General features: G+C 43.9%; 1 protein-coding gene across 5 annotated transcripts in view; it reads right to left on the bottom strand.

The window, feature by feature from the left end:
- Window positions 1-4,819: 4,819 nt before the first annotated feature.
- ABCB9 (ATP binding cassette subfamily B member 9) overlaps window positions 4,820-13,447 on the bottom strand; it is a 153,188-nt gene continuing 144,560 nt past the window's right edge. For all 5 annotated transcript variants that reach the window (XM_085632786.1, XM_085632785.1, XM_085632788.1 and 2 more), the window contains one exon: window positions 4,820-7,145. In XM_085632786.1, the coding sequence (XP_085488912.1) occupies window positions 6,840-7,145 (306 nt within the window). In that variant the 3' untranslated portion in view covers window positions 4,820-6,839. The remainder of the gene's footprint in view (window positions 7,146-13,447) is intronic.

Raw genomic sequence — 13,447 nt, 5'->3', positions numbered from 1 at the left:
AACGGGGCACGCGGCAGGGATGCTCCCTGTCCCCATACCCGTTTGCCTTGGCAATGGAGCCGCTGGCGGCGTGGGTGCGTATGGATGCGCAGGTCCGGGGATTCGAGTGGTCTCCGGGGGTGTCAGATAGAATCGCATCATATGCAGACGACGTCCTGTTTTTCCTTACGGAGTTAGACACATCGGGACCGCGACTCCTACGGATCATGCAGATATTTGGAGAGACGTCGGGACTGTATATGAATCCCTCCAAATCCACACTGTGGATGCTGGGGGATTGCTCGGGGTCCGGGGCGTGGGCGAATGATATTCAGCTAGCGGTGGGAGGTTTGAAATACTTGGGGGTATTCCTTTCGGAGGCTCCGGAGCTTTCTTGGGGCTGCAATGTAGCGCCAGTGTGGGAGAGGATCCGCTCGGATCTCAAAACCTGGTCTTGAATGCCATTGACGCTATATGGCAATTCTGCAATATTTAAGATGGTAGCACTACCTAAGCTGCTATACCAACTGCAAAACTATCCATACCTGATCCCGCCTCGATGGTTCCGGCAGGTGAACTCAGTATTGGGGCAGTTTCTGTGGGAGGGGGGTAAAGTGCGAGTGGCCCTTAGAACGTGTTTCTTATCCTCGTATTGCGGAGGACTTGCGTCTTCGGATGTCTTATCTTACTATCAGGCCTCGCACCTCCTTGTTCTCAACGAGTGGTGGTATGGGGATAGAGGAGACCCGACGTATGCGCTGGAGAGGTTACTTATGGGAACTAATACACTACACACTATCCTGTACTCGGCGTCAGTGCGCAGCAGCCTGCCGTCGGTCACGCGAGTGGTTTTCCTGATCTGGCGGCAGACACTGCGTCGGATGGGCTGGTGGAATGTTGTCACAAAAGAGACCCCCCTCTGGAGCAATGGGCGCCTCCCAGAATTGATGGCGCTAAGAGGTTTCCGCGGATGGGATGACATAGGCATCTCGACATTGGGAGACGTTATGAGCGGCACGACGCTTAAATCATTTTAGGACTTGCAGAGAGAATTCTCTATGCCCCAATCACAGTTCTACAGATATCTGCAGTTGCGGCATGCACTATCCTCCAGCCTGGAGGGACTGACATCTCTTCCAGAGCTTAGCCCGCTAGAAGCGAGACTTTTTATGGGGGATCTGGAGACCAAAAAGATCTCCAGGATCTATCAGGCCCTGGTGATACATTGCTCTACGAAGCTCCAGAAGTTGCGGGGAGATTGGGAAACTGACGTAGGTGCCTTAGATGAGGACGACTGGAGGGAGGCCCTGGTAGCCCCGAGGGAAGCGGCTATAGCGATGCGGCTGCGCCTCATACAATTTAAATATCTGCATAGAGTTTATTTTACCCGGGTCAGACTGTTCCGAGCAGGCTTTATTGCTGCTCCGGACTGCCTCAGGTGTGGTCAGGAGGAGGGGACATTTATTCACACTATTTGGCACTGCCCAGTGCTGGACCGATTCTGGAGGGGGGTAATTACCTGTCTGTCCGAGGTGCAGGGGTGGGCGATCCCGCGCATGCCACGATTTGCATTACTACATGTCATATAGGGCATTGGGGGCAACGTATATAAGCGGCACCTGCTACGGCTGGGCCTTACACTAGCAAAGCGGGATATCACCAGGGCGTGGAGGGCGCCTAGAGCTCCATCGATCACAGCATGGAAAAACGGCCTAGACTTTTGTATGGGGCTGGAACAGCCCATATTTGTAGCCCGAGGATGTCCACGCAAGCATTACAAAATATGCAAAAGGTGGGCGGATTACCGGGGGTTGTGGCTGGAGCCACTAGCAGAAGAAAAGGATTAATTATGGGGATGCCTAGGGAGACTAGTCGAGCAGGGGGTGAGCCAGGCAAGAGAGAAAGACAGGGGGTTCCATCTTATCACAATATGACGTGGCTGTGGGGCCTTAGGGCTGTGGTGGGGAATCCATGGATAAGGTGCGACGCAGGGGATGGGGTGGGGGGAGTTTGGGGGGGGTTGTTATTGTTCGAGATATATTTCAGTGGCATTGCTGGATGGCAAGCGTACAAATAGATTGCTATAGAAATATGCTGCAATGTGATTTTGTTGACGACTGATAGTCAGGGTCCTGTAACATCTGTGCAATCGACCAATAAAACATGTTTTCAAAAAAATGCTGCACTGTGTTCTTCTGAACACTTAACAATGGCTAATTCACAATCACCTTCTGCTTAATGCTCTCAAGACTGAATTCCTCCTGATCGCCCCGCCTACCCAATCCATATCCATTCAAGACTGGCTCAAACATCTTACAGCCCTCAACTGCAATCCTGATGTGGTGGATTCCACTAGATCCTTAGGCATCACGCTAGATAAACACCTCAATATGCAAGATCATATCAGTGCAACAACTAGGAGAGCCAACTACCATCTCAACACGATTAGAAAAATCAAGCCGTTCTTACCTCCGGTGGACCTGCAACTTGCAGTTCAGTCACTAGTGATTTCTCGTGTGGAATATAGAATTGTGACCTTGCCCAAAGATAGTATGACCCCCTTAAGGGCCACTCTGAACTCTGCTGCCAGAATGGTCACGGGCTCGCAGAAACCTGATCACATTACACCTGACTTAATTCCACTCAACTGGCTATCGCTCAATGATCGGATTACGTTCAAGATTGCTTGCCTGACGCACAGAGCGCTTCACCATAATACTCCTGCTTACTTGGCAAATAAGCTCAAACTCTCTGGTATGTCTAGGCCCCTAAGAAGCTCCAGCACTCTCCTGCTGAAACCGCACATATTCAAAAAGAAAAGAACATACAACCGTGCCTTCTTGGGTCTGGCCCCAAGAATTTGGAACACTCTTCCTCCTGATATCCGTTTGAATCCTTCGACCTCCTCTTTCAAAATACAAGTCAAAGATCTTCTCTTGAATAACGAGCTGGAACAACTCCCAAAGTCAATATAAATAAGCTTTTTATACCCTAGAGAAATCATGGCTATCTCCTTTGTTTGAGGCACTTGCAGATTGCAACTTATGTTCTCGCTACAGGTTTCTTTTTTTTGTTTTCCCTCTTATTGTATTGGGTTGGTTTCGCTACAAAAGTTTCTGATGTTTACTGGTTTAGTGACTATCCGTACCCTCTCTGATCTGACGTACAGGGCTCTGATGCCCGTTTTGGGTCTTGTTCGCGCTTTATAAAACTTTTCAAATAAATAAATAATAATTGTTTTTTAGTTGTTTGTTGTCCCATTTCCTATTTAGAGGATCGGGTGCTTGCTTTGAGTTGTCCTTTTCAGGATTACTTGTTTATTGTGGTTTCACAGTTCTAGCTCCCAAGTTATTTCTACCCAGCGAAGCATAGGTATCTTCAATAATCTTAGGTAGTTTTCACTCTCGTTGAACAGGAGTGCATTCCCTCAGGCGTTGGAGTATAGCCACGGCTGCTGCCTCCCCTTTTATGTTAGCTAACATAATTGTGGATACCTGGGCAAAATTGCCTATCAATTTCATGCCTAAGTACAGGGCAGGTTCAACCCGTACTCATTCTGTATTTGTTTCAATACTTCTGGTATGACTGCTATTGAGGGGGTACCATGAGTTCTGGTGTAAACAGCAGCAAACACTGTACCCCAAGTGGTACAATCTTCTATCAGGGGAGTTATTCCCATAGGCAAGCAACTTGTCTGTATTCTGTATTTTTCTTGCGGGCCCGTATGTGGAAATACTACCCCAAGCTTGGCTATTTTCTGTGCTATCCAAATTGGCACTTGCTAACGTCTAGTGGGCATTCTTCCCATAATCGCATTCAGTGTTGGTGGGGTGATTTTTGTTGTAGTCCCTTGTGGTTGACCAGCTTGAGTGATCCTTGAAGGTTGAATTGTAAGTGTTCACATTACGAACTGTGCAAGATTTCTGTAGATTTTTATTATTTCTCTGTGAAGTGAACATAAGTCTGCTGCTGTCAAGTCGCTCAGTCTCTGCTGAGCAGACCAGGTCTCACTTTATCTGTGGTATGGGGGAGGGTGCCTTTAAATCAATTTATATGTTCTTGGTAAGTTAACAGGACTTCTATGACCTCGTGAGGAGAATATTTTTCTGGTGGTTAATCTGGAATGCAAGTACGAAACGTATGTGTGTTTGCATCTGCAGGTGGGAATTTAACCCAAGAATAGAATATCTCTGTTCTGAATGCCTCATGTGCTTCAATCACGAAGGTTACGGTCCCACCCAATGATGTGACTCCATAATCTAATAATTTCATAGTAAGTGCATGTCTGCAATTTTCTGAAATGTTAAGAGCAGCTTCCTCTGCACTAGTACCACTCATACCAGGTTTATGCACAATGTAGGCAATTATAATCCTTCAAGCTTAAACAAACCTACAGCCAATACATAGGATATACCTACTCAGCTGTGGTGGATTTTCCCTTCCCAGTCCAGACGTCTCTGGGTAAATGTGAGTAGGGGTCTCTGAGAAAGCACGACTGAACTACTCAGATTTGACTATTAAAAAAGAACCAAACTAACGATTGGTGCCATGTCGTGTAGTTCCTAATAATACATAGGATCTGCGCATTTAGACAACATAAACTAAGGGATTGGTGTCCAGAGTGATTTCGGAAATCCTCAAAGGATATGATAGCCTTTAGACTAGCTAGCTCACAGTGCCAGCATAAGCCCCCTAACTTTACCAAGAAGCTTATAGTTTCTGGAAACCATTGAACATGACAACCCTTGATCCTTCAGGGATCGTGGAATCAGTGCACTACTTTTTGCTCAGTCACCAGTGCTCATTTGGTCTCAGAGAGGTATACAGAATAAACAATGGGGACGTTTTCACTAAGCATTTATTGAACCAGCGTCATTCTAGTATAAAACATGTTTGCTGCGACAATCATTAGATAGAAACAGATATATAAGATTACAAGCACCAACATAGTAAATAAATAAAATGTAGAATTCTACCATGGTGCTAAAACAGTAAAGACATGCAGGCATATTTATACCTAGCATGTATGTGGGTGTAAAGCAAAGAATCCCCTTGGAAAGAGCCAACCCCATTACCTGATGGGAGAGAACGAAGGACCCCGTCTTTGTCTCAAGATGGACACCCCGCAATGGATGTTAGACCACTGTGTGCTGGAGCTTCTGCAGGCAGGGACCTCAGCGCCTAGTGTCAGCGTAAAGCTTCTCCTCTGGTTACCCAGCGAAGATGTGGTTCTTTAATACCCAAAAGGTAACCTCAAGGGTTCTACCAAGATATTTCATAGCTTGCCATTACGTATAGTGCACCTGTTGTCCAAGGATGACGATATTGGTGACTTTTTACAGAGTTATTATACAGAAGATGGTAATCCTGCTGTGAACGTTCTGGGCAGTGGATTAAGATATGATACTAGGAATCCTCATGCATAATAAATGAGGCCAGTTTCAGAGAAAACTGATCGACATTTATTCATTACATAACTAGGTAAAACGTCAGTGCCAGAACCGTTATGCAGAGCTAGGTAGGACGAATGTAGGTAAAAGGTTGTGTAGCTACCTAGGACTATATTGGGGTACACTGGGGCTCATGCCTGGCAAATGTTTAGCATGATGTCACATTCTGGAACATCCTAGCTCCAGACAGAGGAATCTTGCATGATCAAAATAGTCCCTGTAAATATGCTTATTCGAAGCAGTATTTTAATTTGTAAGACTTTATTTAGAAGAAGGTGGTAGTGGGACCACTGGCAAAAAAATACATATTACATACGTACTATTTTGAGGCTCAGCAGAAGGCAGGGATATCAATGGTGGAGCCGCCATCGTCTCAACCCGCTATCGGGAACACATATTTGGTAGATATGACACTAGCTGCACTGGCACCATATGGGCTCACAATTTAGGGCAGCCTACCCAGTGTGATTTCTGTCAATATCCCCTGCGCGCGCGCTACTGCCATTTAAAAAAAAAAAATTGTCTTTGTTTTTCAAAAAGAGTTTACATCAGTTGTCAAGTTTCCAAGACATACCATACAACTTTGTACAACATGAGCACCTTCTAATAATTTGACATTTTTGTAACGTGGTACAGCTACGCAAATACTTGGAATGTGTCATGGTAGCGCCACTGTCATTGTTACCATGATCTCATTGTTCTTTGTTCTCACACTGAATCCAGCAATTTTGCATCTTGAAAATGGTGCCTAGTTTGAGGAAGCGGAGCTAGAGACGGCAGTTGCTTCAAGGTGCCATGGCAAGATGGACCTGCCACCAAGGACATTGTCCTATCATAGTGGCTCTCACCTGCATGGCAGGGCGCTTTGGGGAAAAATACTTGCTGCAAAATTGGGATACTCTGGATTTAGCAGACCTTTAGCAGACAGTGTGATGGCAGTGGCGTAACTGAGACACTAGCAGTTCAGCAGATGGGCCACCAAAAGTTGGTTGAACCCTTAGACCTCCAACTTTCTCACGTTCTATTTATTTATTGATCGTATGTACTTATTTTTTATGGCTGGCTTGTTTGTTCTTTTTGCATGTGTAAGTGGCCAGAAGCAGTATACAAATCGAGCAGATTGTACAAAAAAAGACATACAAGGAAAAAAGTAACAAATAGACATAAATAACAACCAGAAAGAAAAACACTGTGATCCAAACACTACCTTTTTAAACTATTTCATGTATAAAGACTCATGCTAGGAAAGAGGACTATTAATACAGCAATGACATATTTTGATGTCTTAGTCACATTTCTTTAATAAACCCTGTGGTGTCTTATCATAAAACAAGTTATTGCATATCAATGTGCCATTTCACCCAGTTAGGTTATGCCCCGAGCTGCTGCAACATCAGAGTCCCATCACATTCACGAGTCAGTATCTGACTGCGAAGTTCTTGCTGTTGCCTTCCTCGGAGTGGATCCCTTGAGGACACTGGCTTGCCCGACTGGTCCTATACTGTCCTCGTCGCCGGGGTCACGCACTAGCACTTGCCGCTGGACCAGCTTAGCGTATAGTCCACCTTCTTCCATGAGCTGCTTGTGTGTCCCCTGCTGCACCACACAGCCCTTGTCCAGTACGATGATATGGTGGGCCTTCTCCACAGTGGTAAGCCGGTGGGCCACAATCAGCACTGTGTGCTTCTGCAGGTTGCCACTGACTGCATTCTGGATCTGGAAGAAAGTGAGAAGAGAAGGTGATTCCAGCGAAAAAACAATTTCTTCCCCTTTTCTTTTCAACTTGTTGCTCCTTTCTATTTTTTGCTTTGACCATAAGCACAATATCTATCTGTCTAATGCACACATCTGACTGAAATAATAGAGTGAAAAACTACGCCATGTTCACCTTCACAACTAATAGCCTGCAAGTCTGTTGCCACTAAACAACTCTTCCCAAAATGACTCACCTAAAATGGCTCTCTTCAAAACAAGTTTCATTGTGTATGCCAATGTCTTCCTCTTAATTTCACTATGTCCCTTTAATATTGCGTTTCATTAAAAACAAAACTATCTTACTTAGGATTCACTATTTTCTTATTAGTAACACAGTTTGTGCCTTATTGTTCATTTTAAAGTGAAATTCCAATATTATTTGCTTTCATTATGTACACATGCATATCTTTCAACCTCATTATTTTAAACTAAACTCAAATTAAACCATTGATAACAATGTTAGTGTCATTGTTGCTTGCTCTTTTTTTCCTAGCACGATGTCAGATTTAAACTCGCATTTAACTACAGGAAAATAAAACAGAAAAGCTAATTTTGATAGCCTCTATAAGTAAGATATCTCGTGCGAGTTCCCCTCTCTACTTGGGCGTCGCTTGTCACCCCAGGGATTTTATTTGTCTTTTGGTCATTACCTTTAGTGCTGTCTGACTTTGCTCACCTCCGCTCTACTTTTATTGCTTTTACTGCAGTTTGTCTCTCCGTTTTACTTTTACCTGTCTTTTGCTCATCCCTGTTTCACCCTTACAGGTGCTAACCGTTTAGCTATACTGTTTTTTCGTCTTCATAGTCCTTGACTCACTGTTATTTTGTGTCTGCATTGCCCCCTCTTGGTCCTATGATTCTGCCATATCTGCGTATGTATTGTCTTGCCTCTGTGCTGCCTGTTTTCTCCTCATACTGTTTTTTGCCGCCTGCTCGTTTTTCCCACCTTTTCTGCCGGACAGAGTCATCCCCATCAAGCCCATCAAACAAGCCAGTTGGTACACCATGGAATTAAGAACTGTGAAGCGCAACTGCAAGCGGCTAGAAAGGAAATGGTGCACAAGCAAAGAGACCTCAGTCCGAGCCACCTTCAAGGTGTCCCTCCACCATTCCCACCATCTACTGAAAGAGACAAAAAGGAACCCTTTAACCGACCGGATTGAAACCAGCTCTAACCACAGCGAAGAACTTTTCAACATCGTCAAGGAGGTATTGCCAAACCCTCAGCTACCGAAAACATCATCACCCCATATCAGAAACTTTGCAACTCCCTGGCGAACTTCTTCCTCGACAAGATTTCCATCATCTACAAAAATGTTGAACCCCAACCCACCGCCACTGACACCCTTAGACTCCTCGCTCCCTCGGATGCTGACCCGGATGCAAAATTCGACCATCTGCTCATCGCCTAGGACCAGCTCACCACACAAAACCCCACAGCCATTATGAACTACGTCCACTCAGGAGCCCCCACAGAACCCTGCCACCACCACATTTTCAACCTCGGAAGAAAGATGATCAGTAGCGAGCTCACTGCCATTTTCAACTCATCCATTACCACGGCCTTCTTCCCCGAAGCATGGACAAATGCAGAAGTCAAACCCCTTCTCAAGAAACCCTCCACCGACTCCAGCGAACTCAAGAACTACCATCCCATCTTGCTGCTCCCCTTTCCCGCCGAAGTCCTTGAAAAAGCCATCAACTGCCAACTTACTGAACACCAAGAAATCAATAATCTTCTGAACCCCTCCCTATCTGAATTCCGCACCAACCAGAGCACCGAAACCGCCCTGATCGCTGCCACGGACGACATCAGAACGCTCCTGGACCAGGGAAGAACAGCGGCCCTGATCCTACTCAACCTCTCAGCAACATTCAACACTGTATCCCACCACATCCTTAGGCTTCATCACTTCAGAATCCAAGGAGACGCCTTCAAATGGATCACCTCTTTCCTCACTGGAAGAACCCAGAGAATCCGCCTACCACTTTTCACCGTGGAACCCAAGAACATCATCTGCTAGATCCCGCAAGGCTTGTCCCTCAGCCCAACACTGTTCAACATCTACATGACACCCTTGGCCAATATCGTCAGAATCCACAGATTGAACGTTATATCCTACGCAGACGACACCCAGTTCATCCTCTCACTATCAGAAGTCCCCAGCACCACAAAGGCCAACACATTGGATTCGTTTGAGTCATACCTCACATAACAGTGAGTTTTTTACCTGCCATGATGCAATTTGTGGACACCGTAGTCAATAAAGTTTTGGCCACCTTAAAAACATCTCAACACGAAACAGCTATAAATATAGAATCCCACGGAGTCACAGCTTACGTAATACGAAGTCACGTGACGAGTTACGACGCGCGTACGTCAGACGCGGGTGATTTTGAATACCGTAATTGTTTGATAGTGTATACTCGGACATCTCCGTCTCTAACTAGAATTTTAACTACAAACCTTTACATTTTAGAGTGGATTTAACGAGTTTCTCACAATCAAGTTTGTCAGGTAAGGGTAATTTGATATGGCAGAAATTTAGTAAGCATATCACACCCGTTAGCAGTACGAGGGTGATTAACATGGATATCTTGCATTATCATTGTAGATCCATCGGGTTGCCCATTTATATCGGTAAGATTCTTTTGGTTTCAACATGTTGAGAGTAGCTCAATGAGTAACATGGTATTCGTACTTACGTTCTGATGTTGATTTTTAGATACGTTTGTTTCGGAGGCAGTAAGCTCATTTTGGGTTTCCGTTTTAAGACACTTCACATTTGAAGGTAATGGAGTATTTTACTTACGTAGCTACCGCAAGTAGATGTGCGAAGCATGCAATCTCATTCACTCACAACTCTTTTAGTAACGAGGAAGTGAGAAGCAGGAAATGCGCTTCTATGAGTCACATTTGGGCTTAAGGGATCACTTGTCACAGTTAAGTTTGCATGTAGGCGTCTCCACTTGATTTCAGGGATACGACAAATGTGCATTTTCTCAGAATCACCGTACACTTAGGTAGCTTGACCGTCACAATTATGATTTGTCACACACAGATATCTGAAGTCAGTTTGACGTCTTTGCATATATACTTGAAGAGTGATATATTGTTTTCGTTTTTTTTCTGCACTGTTCCGACAGGAGGCCGCAGACCATACTGGAAAGCATCAAATTATTTTTGCCTGATGAAGGGTCTTATAACCCGAAATGCATTGGGTCCGCTTCGATTGAATGACATATAAAATGTTTTGAGTATATAGTCTCAAACATTTGAAGGCTATTATGTTTGTATTGCTGACATTCTTGTGATGTAAATATTTGGTTTGTACATAACGTATATGACAAAAATCATCAAATGAAAGAGACTTTCGGAGTCACAAATGTATACTTTGTTTAATTGTTGATATAATAGACTGAAAATATCTTTACTTTAAAAAGAAGCCCTAGGAACTTCACAAAGTGCACTGTGAGTTAAAACGGAGGTTCTCCGCTTTTGTTTTCAGTGTAATTTTGTCCACAGGGCTACAGGCAGGCCCTTAAGCCCACAGCAGCACGCATTGTTAAAAAAGATGTTATCACATTAAAAACCTTTGAATATAATTTCTAAATCAGGTGTGCAGGTTGGAACCCATTTCAATACGGTAGTTTATATTCTGCCAACAAACATTTTGCAGAATGATATTTAAAACATGAGATTTTAGTAGAATATCCTGTTTGGGAGTAGGTGAGAGGAGTAAGATAGAGTGTTGAAACTTCGAAGAAGCAAACACTGAGATGAAAAAAAGAAGACATGTTCACACCATGGGTAAACAGGCTCGGAGGATTGCCTTGTGCTAAAAGAGGACATGAACTTGGAGAGACTCAACTTAAAGAAGATTCCTGAACAGAGGTGGAAGGAAGGACCTAAGTGGCAGCAGATTTGTTCACAGAGGAGAGGAGGGGAGAAAAGAGGAGAGGAGGGGTTGAGACGGGAGGAGAGGGGAGGGGAGAGGAGAGAGGAGAGGAGGGGAGAAAAACCTGGAGTGGTGATAAGATGGGAGTGACCCAATGTGGAAGTTGGGAAAGTCATAGCTTGGTAAAGCCAGGATAGGATTCTTGTGAACACTAGATCCAAAAATGGATTAGACAGAGATAGAGAAAGGAAGAGGACGAAGAAGAGGAGATCTGAATATGGGCAATGCATCAGGAGGGCAACATCATAGGTGAGGTGGTCAGAGGCATCCAGGACTGGTACCAACCATGCTTTAACACATGATCAACATCTATGCAGACACATGTCTTGACCCCTGTGTCGGGCCCACAGGCGTGTGAACTGCAAGCATGAACAAATGTGAGGCAGCAGGAAAAGACAGAGGAACAAAAAAGATAGCTACAGAACAAGTAGGAGAACACTAAACAGGGATAGCTCAAAAAACAGCATCTCAATAACCTGCTGGGAGGGAAGGATGCATAGCATAGTCACCTCACTGTTAATAAAATCTTAGATTTCCTCTGCGATGAAGTTAGGAATATCCCCACTGAATTGTCTATGTTTTGTGGTATGACAAACCCTGTCATACATCTTGGCCCTAGTTCCTTGCTTTACTCATTCCTAAGGTAAACACGAATGTTAGTTAATCGGGAGCTTATATTGCAGAAGATGCCATTCTGAAATATGCGCTGCCTTCCAATAAGGCTGGATTCATTAATTGCATTTTTCTTCTACTGCACCATAAAAAATTGGTTGATCATACGCATAGCATACATTCATCAAAACATCAGATTTGATACTGTTTAAGTCCACACTGCTGGAAAGTGTAACCGCACATGAGTGCCAGGCAGATAGATCTGCATGTCATCAACAATCAAATGCAACGTAAAGGACCCTGAGGATGGACTTGAGAGAATGGTCATACTTCTATACTAAGAATTCTTAACTTCTCACTTCAATACTTCTAAAGGTTTATGTCTCAAGAAAGAATTTGAAATGCCACAAAATACACAAAATTTTGAAATTTGGGAACAATGGGGGAAAAGGGTTAGGGAACAAGAAAAGGACTGGGAACATAAAGAGGAGATGGGAGAGGAAAAAGGGACATGTTAAGGTGTGTTAAACTTTAAAGTGTTCAAAAAAGAAGTAATAGTAGAAATAAGTAAACAAATGAGAAGTAAATATTTGAAGAAAGACCCCTGCAAAGTAAAGAAATATTGAAAAAACAAGTTACAACCACAAGTTCTTATTTGGAAAAGCTGAGAAAACAGAAGGGGTCCGAAGTCCATAACCACAGTAGGATTCGAGGAGAAATTCTCTATGCAGGCCACAGCTTTTGGTGAAAGTGCAAAGATAGTTAACACTCAAGATCCTTCTGAGAATCACTGGCTTTTCAGGATGGCATGGATCATTGAGTGAATGCAGCAGAGAAGTCCACTAAGATAAGAACTGAGAGTTGCCCTGTCTGTTTCCCACTTCTAAGACATTTCGGTAGAGTTTATTCCGACCCCAGTGCATTATGAAAAACAGATGGGAATCTGTCCAGATCACCAAGATGTTTACTAATACTAAAGCTGCTGGGTCACCTGCGCTCAAAGACCTTACCCTCCCAAGGCAGACCCAGCATTGGAATGAAGCTACTCACAACAGAAGGTTCAGCAAAGGAAGTAGTACTAAAGCAATAAACAGCTTAGGTACCCCCAGCATAATGAAGAGATTAACCAGAATAGCATGAATTGGAAACTAAGAATTTCATTACATTTCATGTCCATATTTCCCATCTAAAAACCCCAAAAGGCCATGAAGGGTTGACACGAGCCAGTGACCCTTTTCTATATTTTTCATTTTCTGAAAGAAAAATAAATCCTTTCAATCCTATATTTAAAGTGTAATCAGAATTACAGCATAAGAATCCACTGCCTTACAGCTGACAGTAACAAGAGGAAGGAGATTTACAGCCTGGTGCAAACATTAGCCGTAAGAATCTCTTGTCCAAATACCATTGGTGTTTTCCAAATTATGCGCCGGATTTTTCACAGTGATGCTCAACTAGGAACTAGCACAAGCAAACAGTATTTCACAAGTTTTCCACATCATTCCCAATCTCTGAATCGGTGCTAATGCTCTAATGTGCACAAATACATCTTGTGCCTGTTGTAACACCACTGTCAGGGTCTAAATGACACTGTAAATAGCAACATGGGATAGTGTACACAAGACAATCCAAGGGTATTTGAGCTGTTATCAACTACAGGATGATTCACCTCTTATTTGGGGGAAGGTAAAC

This window comes from Triturus cristatus, chromosome 11 (assembly GCF_964204655.1).
Source record: "Triturus cristatus chromosome 11, aTriCri1.1, whole genome shotgun sequence".
NCBI lineage: Eukaryota > Metazoa > Chordata > Amphibia > Caudata > Salamandridae > Triturus > Triturus cristatus.
This window is presented reverse-complemented; position numbering and strand designations above follow the sequence as displayed.